At 40.1% G+C, this 16971-nt stretch overlaps 1 protein-coding gene across 2 annotated transcripts; it reads right to left on the bottom strand.

Annotated features, from left to right (window-relative positions):
• Positions 1–13413: 13413 nt before the first annotated feature.
• Positions 13414–16756, bottom strand: LOC144706333 (uncharacterized). Of its 2 annotated transcripts, XM_078579237.1 has the most exons (4): positions 16632–16756; positions 15208–16414; positions 13534–14439; positions 13414–13476 (listed from the first exon to the last, which is right to left on the bottom strand). In XM_078579237.1, exons 2-3 carry the CDS (start codon positions 15694–15696, stop codon positions 13543–13545), a joined length of 1386 nt encoding a protein of 461 aa, XP_078435363.1. In that variant the 5' UTR covers positions 15697–16414; positions 16632–16756; the 3' UTR covers positions 13414–13476; positions 13534–13542. The 2 variants fall into 2 exon arrangements, with proteins under 2 accessions (XP_078435363.1, XP_078435362.1); XM_078579236.1 differs by having other exon boundaries at positions 13414–14439.
• Between the last annotated feature and the right edge of the window lie 215 nt (positions 16757–16971).

Genomic DNA, 16971 nt, shown 5'->3' with positions numbered 1-16971 from the left:
ATCTAAAAGACCATTTGCGTGAGATCCGTGATAAGTCCAAATTTAGGGGTTTTATGTCGTTGTTTTGATTCGGACTTAACCAACACTTTTTATGAAAATTTTTCACTTAAATACTCTATACTTAATATAGGTCAAGTAAGGGGCCGATCCACAGATCTATAATTAATTTCAGGATTGTTCTCAAGCTTGGAATGAAGGAAATGAGTTTAAAAGTCAGAAATACAATTTCTGAGATTTTTATGGATTTTTAGTCAATTTATAGAAATTCCTATGATCTAAATTGAAGCAAAAATAGAAACAAAAACACTAAAAATATTTTAGACTATTTTTCATAATTTTAAGTAACACTAGAAATAGGAAATAAATGTTTTTTGAATTTTTTTGAATTTAATTAACACCAAAAACACTAGAAATATTAAAAATGAGAGTTAAATATTATTTTATAATTTTTTTTAGATGTTAAAAATACTGAATATCAATTATATTAATTTAAAAAAATTTCTATTTTTTTTGGAATTTTGAAATACAGAAAATAAGGAAAATACCTTTTCCAGCTATCGCCGGCAATGGCGTCGGTGGAGCGGTGGTGGTGGCAGCGGCAGACTGGATAAGCCGGCGGTCCTTGTGTGGCCCGTATAGGGCTGGACTTAGTTGGTCAGCCCACTAAGATTCAGCCCAATTTGGCTAAGTCAAGACTTAGCCAAATGGGCTAAGCCCTATTGGGCTTGACCTAATATGGTCAAGTCTAAGTCAATTTGACTAAGTCCTCCACACTCTCCTTTTTTTGCCCCAAATGATGGATTTCAAACATGATTTTTAAAAAAAAATTTAAAGAAAGAATGAAGGATGATCTAGAGAGATAGTGGAATGGATTTTAGAGAGAGAATAAATGATTTTAGAGATAGAAAATGACTGAAATGAAGAGATAGAGAGAGAAAATGAAGAGAGGGTGTAGAAGAAGTTTGAGATAGAATTTGAAGGTGCAAATGAAGGATACTTTTTATGAAATTCGAGAGGATGAGATAGGGATATTTATGAAGATCAATAGAGAGAATGAAATGATTCTAGGGAGACAAAGTAGGGAAAATCGAATGGTTAGAGTGAGAAAAAGATGGATTTTAAGGGAAAATGGATGGATGATGATGTGAAAATGGAAACCTAGGTTCCTAAAACCTCAATGCAAGTGTGGTGAGCCCTCAATGCTTCTTATCAATTCTAGATCATTATATTTTTCTAGGATCGGGCATTTTTCAATGCAAACAAGAGATGATATTGAATGAAAACTTCTACAAAGTTACATTAAGCAGGTTAAAAAACCTGGATTCTGAAATATGCCTTGTCCTGCTGTCCAGCCACTTGCTAGAGCACGTCCAGAATGAGAGGAAATGAGGGAAGAAAAGAGTATTTATACATTTTAAGATTTACTAAAATACCCCTTTCGGCATTTTCTATTATCTTTTCTTGCCATTTTGCCTCTTTTTCTCCATTGGTTGAGAGCTCTGTCTTGTAATTTCCAGCTTGTTTCTTTTTAAGGTGTTTGAAGGCCCAATAGGTAGGTCAGATCGTGGCCAAGCCCCTCTGATTTCTCTTTTAAATGCCTACAACACCGTTTCATCTTTTCAGCCCATTTTGATAATCAATATAGCTCCCAAAAATTCTCCAATTTTCTATAAATTTTATCTTCTAATTCCTGTAAATTTCTGCACATTTGGAACTATAAAATAATCATCAGCAATAAAACTGACTGACTCCATAAAAGTCAATAAAGTTAGCGAAAAATAATTACAATGTGCAGAAGTTAGAATTTATATTTAATGCATAAATATTTGGTTAATTCAAATAATAACATGATAAATTATAAATTAATAATACCAACAATATCTAAAATTTATGGAAATATATGTGCATTTATCATGTTATCAATCCTAATACCATAAATTAGTTTCATTAATGAGTCCAGAGCCCTAATAATCTTTGTTGGCCTTCCAACATAACTATTTCTCTCATCATATATGTTATGTAAAAAAGATCAATTTAACCCAGTCAATAGGCTAAGTATTTAGGCCGCGGGGTTTCAGGCTACACCTTGTGTTCGACAAGATATAAAGGAATGTATTGAATTACTCATAGAACCTTCCTCTCATAGGCCACTGAGTGCACATACTTCCTAATCCTTTTGATGATTCTATGATGACTTGAGTGATGGTTAATTGTGAAATCCTAATCATTAATCTGTGTTAGTTCTAATGCCTTTGGTAATCATCAAAGAACTCTTCTTTAATATTGTACTGCCTTGGCCTAAGACTTTATTGCATTCTTTTCTATGAACTTTATCATCTTATAACAAGGGGAGAATATCCCATTTTCACCGTGCAATTATCTTTGTGAAATTCTTGTTGAACCCTATATAGGATGCTTTTGAATTAAGATATCATAGGTCATAGTCAAAGTATAACCATCCATCAAGAAGATTCCTTTGGTGTCTCAAGTCTAAGCATCACTTATATAACCGTAATGTAAGTCAACCTTATTGAAAGTCTGGTATAATGCCAATTCAATGATTTATACAATCAATTCACTCAACTCAGTATGTGCTTAGTGTAATCAGTCGTACTCATTAAATGGGTGGGACTAGGCGTTTTGATGTCCACATCAAGTAAACTGTGAATATGAATATTTATAACACATGCCTAAAGACTAGCGATCTTTGTAGTATGATCTGATAATTCAATAAGTTGAATCATGTTTTCATGGATTTATCTTAAGCATCACATTTGTATTATAATAAGTATATTCTATTATTCAACATGCAATGATATATGGAATGTGTGATTGGCTTGGGGACCACACATGTTTTCATAAATCTCTCACTTTGATACATTCCAATCATTCTTAGTGAAAAAACCTTTGCTTTTTAATGATGCTCAAAATATGTTAATCCAATGGGTTTGCCTATGAATCTGCTATATTATTGGTCAGTGGAACTCTTCCATTATTACATCTAATTTGAATATGATGTCTCTAATCAAGTGTATTAGAAAGTTCGCTAACTTCTAATCAGACCTTGACTGTTTCACTTTTACAAATAAACCCCTTGGTGTCACACAGTAAGCGAATTGGGTTTAAGATCAAAGAGATGACTGCAAGATTAGTGATAAACAAATATTCATTTTCTTGATGACCTACACATGTCTTTATGTCTTAACAAGACTTTAAGAACATAACACATGATTTAATGCTTGTAATAATAACAATATAATTGATGGGGGACCGTTCAGCTTTGAAGACCCACTCACATCAGTTCATCATGCGAGGGCTCACGCGTGCAACCCAAGCTTCAAAGTATCTGGCCTAGTCAACGTGTCACAGAGGTTGACATTACCTTTCCTTATATTTTTTTTGTTTAGTAGGCCTTGTATGTCGGCCGCGTATGTGTTTGTTTCTTTCCTTATTTGCGCGTGTTTGGGCCGCTGTATGGACCTACACATTTGCGCGCATGTGAGCTCATGTGTGGGCATGGTAGTTTGTATATCTCCTATTAAGGAGCCCTAATTACTTTTAATTGGGCCTTCTCCCCTTTATTTTTAAGGGGGATGGCCCATATTTACCCATATAAGAGGAGAGGCCGCCCATAGGAAGAAGGGAGATGAAGAAACATTTAAGAAAATGTGATTTTGAAGGGTTTTCTTGTGTTTTAGTGTTTTTTAGTTTTCATCAAAATTACAAAAATTTCACCAAAAATTTGAGTGACAGAAACCCTAGTTTTGCTGGAAACTGCTGGTGCCGCCATCGGCGGTGCTGCCTCGCCGCCGCCCATGAGTAGTCCAGGCCACCCCACGTTGACCTCAGCCGTCCTGCGCCGCTGTTGCCGCCCAGCGCTGCTTGTGGTCACCTGCGTCACCCACGACCGCCCGCAGCAACAGCCCGTGGCCACCGCAACTGCCCACGGCCGCCGCAGCCGCCCAAGGCCACCGTAGCAACCTGCGGCCGCCTCAGTAGTCTATGGCCGTCGTAGCAACCCCCGACCGCCGCAGCAGCCCGCAACTGCCATAGCCCATCGCGGACGCCACAGCCCTAGCAAGCACTGCAGCCCGTCATGTCCGCAACAGCCCTATCGCTCACCGTTGCCAGCCACAGTCGCAGCAGCCCTAGCGGCCGCCAAACTCATCCCCGTCGTGCCGCCATTGCGCCCACCGTCGCGCGCACTATCGCACTCGCTGTCGTTGAGCTTGCTACCATTATGCCTGTATACCCACAGCTGTCGCGTTCGCTAAAGTTGTGCCTCGCCACTGCGCCATGCCACCACATCCTGTCACTACCACGCCGCTGCAATACCACGACCTGCTACCATTGCACCCTTGCCGCACCCATTTTGCATACATTGTCATGCCCACTACTGCATTTACTGGCACTGACATGCCTACTCACACAATTGCGTCTATCTACGCCGTCATCTCGCCTATGTGCAGCTCGCCGTCCACTGTTGTCGAATCACATCGCCCCGCTTGCGGCTACTGGTACGCTCGTAACTCCCTCTCGGCATTATATTATTTCTTTCAGTACCTTTGAACGTTTTCTCACCGCCGGGGTTAGATTAGTGATAGATAGGATTCACGTTTTGAGGATTAGGATTTCAATAGATACGTTCTTGGTTTGGACCGTCGAGGGCGTGCACATTAGCGGTAGTAGTCAGGCTCGCACCGTCAGCCTACAACTCGACGTCTGGATCATCGGGAGCCTAGTGGCATTCCTAGGTCTTACTTACTGTGACTTAGAGTTCGTCGGTATCCGTCGATGTCAGGTGACTTACTTCTCATTGATTTCATCATCCCACCATCACTTGCATTACATCCACGTGAGTCGTCCCCACTACATGACACGACTCGTTCGATCCTGGTGTCCTTCGTGTTACATTAATTGACCACCATATGCATTCTCCATAGAGTGGTGTACAGTGTATCTATATTAGAGCTCTCCATCCCAAAATCATTTTGGTTATGGTTTCTATGTTTAGTGATTTGGAGAAGACTGAGGACTTCTTAACCTATCGTTTTAGATTCATATTCCCAATATGAAGGTTTCTTATCTTACATCACTTCAAGGAGAAATATTTCACAATCATTCAATTTATTGAATCTGCCATTCCTGGATCATTCTCAATTAGTAGAATGACATCTACATAAAGCATTATGAGAATTATGAGCATAGTTATTCATCCATTGGTCTTCATGTATACACTAATGACTCTTCTTCATTCTTAATGAATAGATGACTTAAATTTCAGAATGGCCTCTTCATAAGCATGAGATTGTGAAGAATTGTGATATAGAGTATTGAATGTTCACTGAAAACATTATGTTGAGAATTGTGATCGTGTTTTAGTCCTCTCTACCAAATATATGAATATCTTTGGTATCCATATGAACAAGTTTAGGACCTGAGTCCTCATCCAATGAGGTTGTGCTACTTTTGGATCTATAATTTCTTCCAATATCACGTTTTCTCCCTTTATGTTCTCATAGAACATATGTGTCTTCCAAAAGACTACCCTTTTCCAACAAAACACTTTTTTATTTCTCTGAATGTTAAAACAGTATCTGATACTTCTAATTAGGATATGCGTACAATATATATCTGATAATAATCTGCTACAACTTACATGATTCATAACTCATCTCATGAGCTAGAATTCCCACACTTTATTATACTTTAAGTTGATTTTCCTTATATTTACATAGTTCTTATGTAGTTTAATTCAAAATTTTACTAGGTAATAGGCAGGTTCTGTATACATAGAGGACTAGCAATGTTAAATTATATATTATGGATCACATTGTTTCCAATAAAGTGAAATTTGACCTCTTTGATGTACAATTCATCTGAGATGTATGGGGTATAATTAGTTGATTTAGGATAGCATCATCTTTCATGAAGCATTTGAATTATATATTCAAGTATTCTTCTCATCGATCGCATCAAAAATATTATTTCAAGTATTTGGTGTTACATTTATTCTTTTTGTGATAGAGCTACCTTAATGTGCTTCATTTTCTTCTGATCCTTAATTACATGAAACACATTATCATTGGTAAAACCAACCAAGGGGCCTCGAGAATTTTCATCTAGAATACTACACTTGAGAGTATTGATTAAGTTAAGAAGTTCCCCCAAGTTGACCTTAATCTTTTTCATCTTAAGATTAATCATAAACTAGAAGTACAAGTCATAAAGGAATGAAACACCAAAGTTAGTGCTAATCTAAAGGGAGAACCATTAGCCAATCAAATTCCACTTCTTAGTCCATTGAATCATCTTCAACACATCATCATATGCAGATAATACATCGACCATGCCCTGATATTTTACAACACATCATAATAGACGTTTGAGATTATATATATGTGAGTGATACTCTACATGTCAAGTGACTCTATCACATAGCGTCTCATGGTCTTAGGTTCTAGCAATTCACACTAATATAATAGTGAATAGCTCTTCGCAGTTCTGTAACATTGTGAATAGCACTAATATGGGGGATATTGATAACACACACTATTAGTAGATTAATATAATGGTATTTACATGTTTATTCACATTAAATTGGTCATATATATGTGTTATCAGGCTAAAATGATTAAATCTATTTGTAGAATGACATTTGAATTTTAAGGATCTTTTCAACATCATACTCCAAAAGAAAATAATTTTTTGAGTCATAATATATTTATCATATTCAACATTATATTCATATATATGATTTTACAGAGTTTGAATATATATATGTGTGTGTGTGTGTGTATAATTGGCTTTATATTTGATTTCATATGAATGATTAAGGAATTTTAGGGTTTGAAATTTTCTGCAGCATGTGTCGCCGTTCGATTTGTGTAATGACATCAAGTAGATGATTACTGCCAATGATTCACAAAAAAACAGTAATTAAATCTCATTAACAATTGGCATCATTTAATCATTAAAATAAAATTGTTATAATATTGTGATTAAGGATGACATAATAACATTAAATACAACTGAAATTTTTATTATTGTTTACTACAGATGATGACGTGGCCCAAGCAAAGAGGAGCTAATTTTTGCGCAATGAATGTGCACTATGATCAGGTCGATGGACCTGAAAAAATTGATATGTATTATTGTTGAATGATCAAAACTGATGTTTCATGAGACACATAGCACCATCAAGACCGTGCTTGCCTTGCCATTGTGCACGGCCACCCGTGCACCTGCACTTAGTGATCCGTGAGCCACCCGCGCACTCGCACGCCGCTGTGCTCTGCACGCTGTTGCTGCCTTGCACGCGTCGTTGCCGCTGCCACCCACACACCTTCGTGTCGCGATTGTTGCAGCACCAGCTCATCACCCATGCCAGCTGTACTTTCATCTCTGCCATGTGTGTCTGCCTACAAGCAAAACACACTATTGTTGCCCCACTGCCGCCATGCACGTCATCCACGGGTCGCATACTGGCTCCCCTATCCTTGTCACGGACGACCAGAACACATCTAGTTGGTACGCCTGCATCTCTCCCTAATATGTGTTCCGTTATTTCTTCCAATACCTCCCGAGCGCATCTCCATTGCCAGGGTAAGGATAGGAATAGATAGGAATATTGTTCCAAGGGATAGAATTTCTATAAGTATGTCCTTGGTTGGACCTGTCAAGGGTGTGCACACTAGAGGCAATAGCCATGCTCATACTGTCAGTCTTCAACCCGACGTCCGGGTCATTGGGAGCCTAGTGGCGTACCCATGACCCTCTTACCATGACTTATTGGTCATTGAGGTACTTCAATGATGAGTTATACTTCTCATTGAATTTTTATTCATGCATTTTGCATTTGCATTCTTGCGCATTTACCTGCCTAATTGACGTCGGTGCAGTTGCTCAATCCCAACTGGCCATTCCACATCAACGTGTGCAGGTAGCATGCATGTATATTTATTTAATATTTTTTTCTTAAAAATATGTTAATGTGGCATATGCTGACACACCACCACATCACCACATATTCCTCTTATTGTTTGGTTTTATTATATATAATAATATTATGATTTTTTGTCTTTTTCCTATAGGGATACATGGCACAATGGAAGTAGTCAATGAAGGATTTAATCCAATGCTTAAGACAAAATCCTTAAAACAATGTGACGAAGCTGACTAGGATGAGAAGGATGAAATCTTTGAATTAAATTAATTGCTAGAAATTGTCTAACTTCAAGGCTTGCTATCTGAGAATCCATAAATCTGATCGAGCTTCATTTTTTAGGGTAGCTTTGTCTTTCTCTCCTATGTCTATCCATATATTGGTATCTGTAAATTTAGTTCCTGATATTTGTAAAACTATATTTAAACTCACTTCCTCCTAGAGAGGCGGCCAAAAAGATGGTGAGGTTTTGAAGGTCCATGAAGAGCTAGATTTATGGTGAATGGCAACAAAGAAGTGGAAAAGCTGATCTGTGATAAAATCAAATTAGATCAATAAAATATGGTTTTATACCTCAATTTACCACTTATATTCATATTTACACTTGCATTATTCATCATTTAAGGATAAGATATACAATTCTGTGATTTTTTTCCTTAGATTTATTTTATGTATTTTACTGAATTTTGAGACAAACCCCACTTGACACCTTAGACTTAAATGGATTTCTCACATCTTCTTAGAGTTTTATTTGAAATACAAGACTTAGGTAAATAAAATGGTGAATTTGTGATACAAATGGTAGGAAAGGAGAAACCCCAGCCATATCCTGACAATAAGAAGAGGTCCAATACACAAGAATACCATTCAATTCTCTTTGAGAACCAGATCAGTTAAAGGAAAAAAATGTGGAACTAACCCACAATTTGAATTTGAATGATCCATTTTCAAATCTGGGAAGGAGGGAACAAGTAATTCTAGTGAACAAACCCCTTAAAATAAATCCAACAAATGGGAGAGTTAGGCACTTCTATTTAATCATATATCCCCTATCTTTGAATCTCATCTTGCATTTCTGCTCTCAACTTTTTGTTGGAGGCCTGGTGCATCAGATTTATTTGATCCTTTTTTTTTTCTAAAAGATTCTGGGAATGAGTTCAAGAGTGATCAAGATTCTAGGAGAAAAAGTACTTCTTGGCACTTGGGGTAAGTGACAACAAGGTTTGTGTGATCTCCTTGATGTTTGATTTTGATTTTCTCAATTATTCTGTAGGTAAACATTTCAGTGGATCAAAAGACTTTAAAAATTCATCATGTTACAAAATTTATAGTGTTTTTATCCAATACCTACTTTATAAAAGTTATGGCGCGTCATGGGCCAACATAACAACCCACAAATTTCGACGTGGGAAGGGCACCCAAAGGTTGTACTTCGCCTTAAAAATTATTTATTTCCTTAAAAATCCCAAAAAATCCTAAAACTTATAATAATTTTTAGAATTTATTTTAAATAAAATAAATATTTATTTCATTCATTTATAATATTTTTGGCTAGTTTCCTTCATTTCATTGGGTTTCTCTTTATAAAATAGTTAAAAATCCAGAAAAATATAAAATCACATAAAAACATTATTTTAGAAAAATATTTGAATTCCAGTCTACTTTTTCATTACCTTCTCCTTATGGATTTTATCCTTACTTACCCTGTACAAAGGAAACTTTTACAAATATTGTTTCATAAATGAAACCCTTAAAATGACATATTTTAACATGAATTCTGAGTTATCAACTAACACTGTTGCTATTGATGTAGTAAATTTATATTTTCTTAGTAGTGCATGAAAGGAGGATTTCATAGGTATATTTATTAATTGGATCATTTAATTATTTTATTATGAGTTAAAAAATTTTTTAAAGAATGTTGATCATGGATATCACGATTCATGTGTTATTTTTTAAGCAGCCATGGAACAATTTAAGTTTGATGTACCCCTAGACACATCAACATCCATGTGAGCCTACCCCATCGGCATTCACCCACGTGATTCATCCAAAAATGGCTATTTTTGTCCTTATCATCCCACGTGGCCAACCAAAGGCCTGAAAAAAAGCAAAATTAAAGAACTAAATAATAATAATAAATCTCACCGTCCGATCTTCTGTAAGAAGATTGCACAGCTGAGATTATATCAGAGCTCTTACAGAAGCCCATTATGACGCAGGCTTAGGGCCAGGTCAGCTCAAAACCTAGTCAAGGTGTGTTCTTATTTGTTTTAAGATTGCTACTTGTTGGTCCGCAATCCGTCCCATCACTTGTCGGCCTGGCCCGGTGTGGATCATCCCTATTTTAACATCGGCAGTTCCTTCGCAATGATGCATAAGAAAGTGAAAATATCTTATCATGATGTAGGTTGACTTTGGAGTCTAGTTCTTTAAGAAGATTAGGTCCCTTTGAAAGTGAGGGAAATGCTAGAGTATTTTCTCACCACATATCATTCTCTCTGCTCACTTGGGCTACTCAAGAGCTGAGTCCTCTATGAACTTCTTTGTATACTAAGAAAAAAATTCTAATCCCTCTCTTTCTTTTGGTAATATCTAACACCCATTAATCTCACCATCTAGTTGAGCATGCTTACTATCAGCTACTCTATTCGAGAAAGTATGGATGTATAAAATTGATGACTCTCAATTTTTTTATAACTTTTCCCTTCATAATTTTCTTTGGCTTTTGCTTTTTGGGGGTTGAAAAGCGTAAGGGCATGTATATCCAATTCTTATCTGGCCCTTGCTCCACATTCAGCTGATGGTACAGCTCTTTCATTAACTTTCACCATTTTGTAGGTGTTTAGGCACTGCTCATGAGAAGATATACGTGTAAGGAGCTTGGGCATGGGCCAAAAGATTTACATCAATCCTCAAGCTGTTATGTGAGAGTCAATGACTGAAGAATAGGCTCAGAAGATCTGATTGGTCATGTTCATCACACACTAACTCACCGTCTACTCTCAAAAGAGACAGCAAAGAATTTTGATCATGATAGAGGCGATAGTTTCCTAGCTTCACCCCTCTCCCTTAAGATGCATTGTTTTATCACTTGCTATATTTAGTGGATGAGATGAATTTTTTTGTAAAGTTGAAGTTCAATACACATAAAATGATCCCAAAATGACTTTACAATGTGTATAATTGCATGCCACAATTTGGATTATCACCAACATTAAGATATGGCAGGCTCTCCTAAAGCAGACCTGGCTTGACCTGATCCATACAATGCGGCGCCCCCTAGTCAAAGGTGAACCCCATTGTTAGGCATATCAGGTCAAATTGATATGCTTAAGGTGGGCCTACTTGTGGTGGGTTACGCCAATGCAGGTTGATGTCGATTGGTGCTATAACGTTTCATAAAAACCTTCCAATTTGTGACTAACATGGATTCTGTCAGCACATATGTGATTTGGTCAACAGGTTTTACATTTCGTTACAAGTCTGTTCTCAGTCTTCCACTGCATGAATCATTTGAGTTTATATCAATCATGGGTCAATAACCCAAACATGAACTATTGATCAAAGGGGTTGTCTAGATCTCTTCTTTTTTTAGGAATCATATTGAAAAGGATGGAACAATCATTTTCAGATAATTGAGCAATGCTTTGAATGCTCTTAGGCATGAATGCATATTTAGCATCATTGGTGAAGGGAGGATCACATCTAATAACATCATCAGGAATAAAAGCAACTATGGCTCTTCAAAATATTTTAAAAAATTTTCTCATATATTTTGAAATTGATTTTGATAATTTTAAAGCTTTAGTAAAAGAGGATAGGAAGTTTACATTCTGATGGGTGTGTCTCTTTTCCTGTTAATTGGGCCACAACCTCATCTTCCTTTTCCATCACCCCAATTTCTTCTTCACTTATTTCTGTTACAAAATAGACGAGATTTCCTTTTCCTTCTCTACATTGGAGTTAACACCAGAAAGTTACAGAGTGGTGGGGCCCACATACTAAATCATGTGAGCTACTAAACACATGTATGTGCCACTTATTCAAACAAATGTGATACTCGTTTTTGAATGAAGACCAAGTTCTTTAAGAATCTCTTGAATCCACACATCCTCACATAATCCACAGATCATAGCTCTATACTCAGCTTCTGCACAAGAGAGAGAGAGAGACACACACAATCTCATGTTTCATACTTCTCCAGGTTACCAAGTGATAAGCATAACTTTACTGTAATTAACTAGGTTAATTACTATTGTGCTTTGCAATCAACTTATACAATAATATTTATAGTAAACCCTTTATCTTAAGATGTACATGATGAGTAGAGGGGTCATCCATAGGGCAGCTGAGTTCACGGATTTAATTCGACCTATTTAGAAAGTAGTTTTAGTAGATTTAATCTTGATTAGATATGATTTTAATTATTAACTGAACCAAGCTAGAATGAAATGGTATCAAGATCTGAGAATTATGTAATCTTTTAATAGTTTTATTTAATTAAAAATGTGGAGAAAGTGGGGGGAAATATTTGGAAAATGAGATCACTTGAGGTGTTTGATGAAAGGTCTGAAATATAAATAAGCACTTTATTATATGATAATTACTTAAATGTTAAAAATATTTTATATGTGCATACTTATGCAAGTCTTATTTATATGAATTTAGTGTGATGACTTATAATTCTCACTTATAGAGTGTGCAAATGAGGAGAAGCTATAGAGAGAAGTTAAGAATACGCTCTTGAATAAAATTATGAAACAAAGAAAAGTCAAAATAAAAGTAGAGAAAGATTAAAAAAGAACTAACCATTTTTTCTCAATTATTATATGATTCTTTCTTAACTTTAATATATAAAAATAATATTTATAAATACCATAAATTACTTGTCAATTATACCAAAGATGATGTATAGATAATGGAACTGGAATATAGATTCCATATAATTAAATTGCATCGTTCATGCAGAACCTTATAAACATAAACATAGAGTGTGGGGATAGCTATCAGCTTCATGCCTCTGCCTCCGTCATCATCCTCCTTTAGGTTCATCTTCACATCTAACTGCATATCTCATCCATTCTTACTTTCTCACTCTCTCAATCTCTCATCCTTCCTCTCATTCTCACTCTTAATCTCTCATTCTCTCACTCTCTATGTCTTGTCCTCCCACTCTTTATCTTTCTCGTTCTCTCAATCTCTCAAGCTCAGATTTTAATTTTAATGGAGTGAATTTTCCAAAGGAAACCTAGAAACACTCCTTTCTTCGGTAAAAAAAGGCAGCAAGTTTCAATACCCACTCTGATTGTGTGAATAAAATCATTAAAATGAAATTAAACCATTCAAAGTGGTCCTCATCGTCCTCTTGTGCTTGTCGGGGCATAGAAATGAGATTTCAACACCGCCGATCATCCAATTAATGCATTCGGATTAGTGCGGCAAAATAAGATAAATGAAGCAGGACATTCGAAAGCGATAGTCCATAAATTACCTTGAATCACACGGCGTCGACCTCTTGTCGTCGGCAACTACAATTAAAAGTCATTAAATGCGCCAAAAAAAGAAAAAAAAAAAGGAAAACGAACCGGTGGCTCTCATGCGGAGAAGAGCAGGGTGGGGCCCAGGTCGAGGATCACGGGGTCTTGCCGGATCCTGGCCGTCTGATCCTCGGGCAGAGAGATCATCACCGTCCGTCCCATGGGCCCGGCCTCGGGAGGGGCCGGCAGCACGAGGATAAGCCCCTCCCCGTCAGCCCCGCCCACGTGGCACGCCACGTGGCAAGGCGCCGCGTCGGCGCCGAAGGCCACGTCATACAAGAAGAGGGCGTCGAGGTTGGCAGAGGTCAGCTCGGGGCCGTACATCTGGAAGGCGTGTGGGGAGTGGTGGGCCCGGAGCCAGTCCAGGGTGGCCCACACGTCGTCCTCTGCGAAGCCGGCGACGTGGGCCCGGATGGCGGCGGCAGCGGGGGCCCACCCGGCGAGGTCCGGCGGCGGCGCCGCCGCGGAGAAGTGGAGGGCGTTGCCGAAGTAGCCGTGCGGGAGCGGCGCGTGCATGAGCTTCCGGAGGTCCCGGCAGAGAGTCAACGGCTTGGCGGCGGCGGCGCGCCACCAGAAGAGGGCGGCGAGGGCCTCGAAAGGGGAGGCGGCGCCGGAGCGGTCGATGCAGCGGCGGACGGACTCGTCGGAGAAGCGAAAGGTGGTGGTGCTGGCGGCGGCGGGCAGCGGGGCGGCGGCGGCGGCGGCGGCGGCCTTGGCTTGGAGGAGGGCCAGGGAGGACGGGTTAGGGTTAGGGTTAGGGTTAGGGTTAGGGTTAGGGTTAGGGTTGGGGTTGGAGCGGAGGGCGGGCGGGTAGAAGAAGGGAGGGTGGGCGATGCAGGCGCGGCGGTGGCAGTCGGCGAGGGCCTTCACGATGAGGGACGCGCAGGTGGGGTCCGCTAGCATGTGCCCGCAGCTCAGCCCCACCGTCATCCCCCCGCACTCGAACTCCGTTATCTGCAAACGTCCGCCACTCGTCATCGAAGAACCTACAGAGCCTTCCCGGACTCGTCGTCCATGTCGTCTTCGTCATCCTAACGATGCCAATTGTTGATTGGTGACGGCATCTGATTCAACGTCGTCGTCAACCGTTAAGGATGACGGTTATCTACGATTTTTCGCTGCGTTGATACTGGTATCCTCAATTTCTTTAATAGCTTTCAACGTTGACGTTGACGGGTTCAACGGCAATCGCCCTTTCTACAATTTTATTAAAAGCTTTCATCATTAACCTTTGTTGACGTTGACCTCTTCAACGTCAACGATTAAATCTTTAATTAGACAGAAATCTTCCAACGTCAACCCATGTTGACGTTGACGGAATCAACGTCACTGCTATCAAACTTTAAATCTCTTGACGTCAACCCTAGCTTAGCTTTAATGACAGGTTCAAATGCAATCATCCTACCTAAGCTTTAATGATAACTTTCAACGTCAACTCGAGCTAACGTTGACGTTGACGAGTTCAAATGCAATCATCCTACCTAAGCTTCAATGATATCTTTCAACGTCAACTGAAGCTAACGTTGACGAGTTCAACGTCAGTCAATCGATATAACTACAATTTGATTTAAACCTTTTCAATGTCAACCCTCGCTAACGTTGACGCTGGCTGGTTCAAACGCAGTCGTCCTATCTACAATTGTATTGAAATTTGTCAACGTCAACATGCATTGACGTTGACGGTGAAGACTAAGTGAGGGATAATTCTGGGGAGGGGCTGACCTGCAAGGTGAAGGGGGACCAGAGGAAGACGTCATCACCGGGCTTCTCCCACTGGGCGAGCTCCTTCTCCATCTCAGGCGGCGCCGACGACAGCCACGCCGACATCTCCCCGTCAACCACCGCGTCCAAGACCCTCACGCCGGTGTCGTTGCACTTCACCACCCAGTCGCCGGACGGGCCGTCCGGACGCGTCATCCGTCCCGCCATGGTGGGATAGTGCATGATCATCTCGGAGATGGCCGCCTTCAAGGACTCTCTCTTCATGCCGGCCGCGGCCACGGCGGCGGCGGGGAAGTAGAAGACGAGGTGCAGCGAGTGCGCCGCCATGGCTTGGTCGAGGGGCGACAGCAGATGCGTCTTCCCGGGCTTCAGTGGGAAGCTTCCTCTCGACGTCGACCTCCCCAAGAGCTTCACTTTCCCGCTCTTCTCCTTTCCCGCCACGCCGTTGACCGCCACCGTAACTGATTTTCCCGCCCCGTTGGCCGCCATCGTAACTGATTTTCCCGCCAAAATTCCTCTGGAGAACGGGTCTGGATCTTCTTCTCCGGCCAAAGTTCCTTCAAATTTTGGATCCGGATCTTAATCTCGAGCCAAATTTCCTTCAAATTTTGGATCTGGATCTTGTTCTCCACCCAAATTTCCTTCAAATTTTGGACCTGGATCTTCTTCTCCAGCCAAATTTCCTTCTAATTTTGAATCAGGATCTTGTTCTCCAGCCAAATTTCCTTCAAATTTTGGATCAGGATCGTGTTCTCCAGCCAAATTTCCTTCAAATCTTGGATCAGGATCTTGTTCTCCGGCGATTCTTTTCCAGCCAAATTTCCTTCAAAATTTGGATCAGGATCTCGTTCTCCGGCGATTCTTTTCCAGTCAAATTTCCTTCAAGATTTGGAACAGGATCTTGTTCACCGGCGACTGTTTTCCAGCCAAATTTCCTCGCAAGAACAGAGCAGCTCTTTTTCGGCGACTGATTTTCCCGCCAAATCTTCTCCAAAGGACCGATCAGCGCGTCTCCAGCAACCTGTTTTCCCGCCAAAATTTCTCGGGAGAACCGACCTGTGCTCTAATCCCGCCAGAGGATTGGCGATATTCTTCAAATCCCTCGAAACAACCGAAATCCTTCAGAAATTCCTTGAAAGAGCAATAAAACCTTCACTGCTCCAGCGCGAGAGAACTCGGTCGAGGTCAAGTCGTCTTCCTCCGAGACCTACACAGAGCCGGCGAGAGAAAACACGATCAAGACGGAGGATCCCACACTCTCCTCCTCTTGGCAGCAAGAACGATGTCAATATCATCCTCCAGGGCGACCGATTCTTCCCCAAATCCCCTAAAAACAACGATTCTTCCCCAAATTCCCTAAAAACACCGATTCTTCCCCAAATCTCCTAAAAACATCGATTCTCCTCTGCGGTAAGGGTATTTACCTCGGATGACGCGAGATCTCCGCCGCCGCAACGAGGTTTTCTTCTGTGCCGTCGGCGAGATTTCCGGCGACTGACGCGGCGGGAAGAACATATATATAGTGGCGGGAGAGGGGGGCCGGTGTCATAAAGGAGAGTCGGCCGTCGGTGGCGGTTCGGTATGAAATTTAAATGTGGTGGGGCCAAACTATGTTAGTGGGCCATTTTTGGGCCGAGTTTAATGTAGTAGGTCAAAGATGGGTGGTCTTCTCTGTATCTAATGGGGATCTGCATCTGCTCCACATTATTTCTTTTAATGAGTCTTGAACTTAGGTACTTGGTGGAGCACAGCAATTTTTCCCTG

The sequence above is a fragment of the Wolffia australiana genome, chromosome 8, assembly GCF_029677425.1.
Source record: "Wolffia australiana isolate 7733 chromosome 8, ASM2967742v1".
NCBI classification, from domain to species: Eukaryota; Viridiplantae; Streptophyta; class Magnoliopsida; order Alismatales; family Araceae; genus Wolffia; species Wolffia australiana.
Note: the sequence above shows the minus strand (reverse complement) of the source record. Positions and strands in the feature narration are given on the sequence as shown.

Bases quoted from the DNA above. Each gene is read 5' to 3' on its own strand.
- LOC144706333 (XM_078579236.1), bottom strand. From the start codon at position 15,696: ATGGCGGCCAACGGGGCGGGAAAATCAGTTACGGTGGCGGTCAACGGC. The intron at 14,440-15,207 runs GTCAGCCCCTCC...GGACGTTTGCAG, and splicing joins GGTCCCCCTTCACCTTGCAG to ATAACGGAGTTCGAGTGCGG.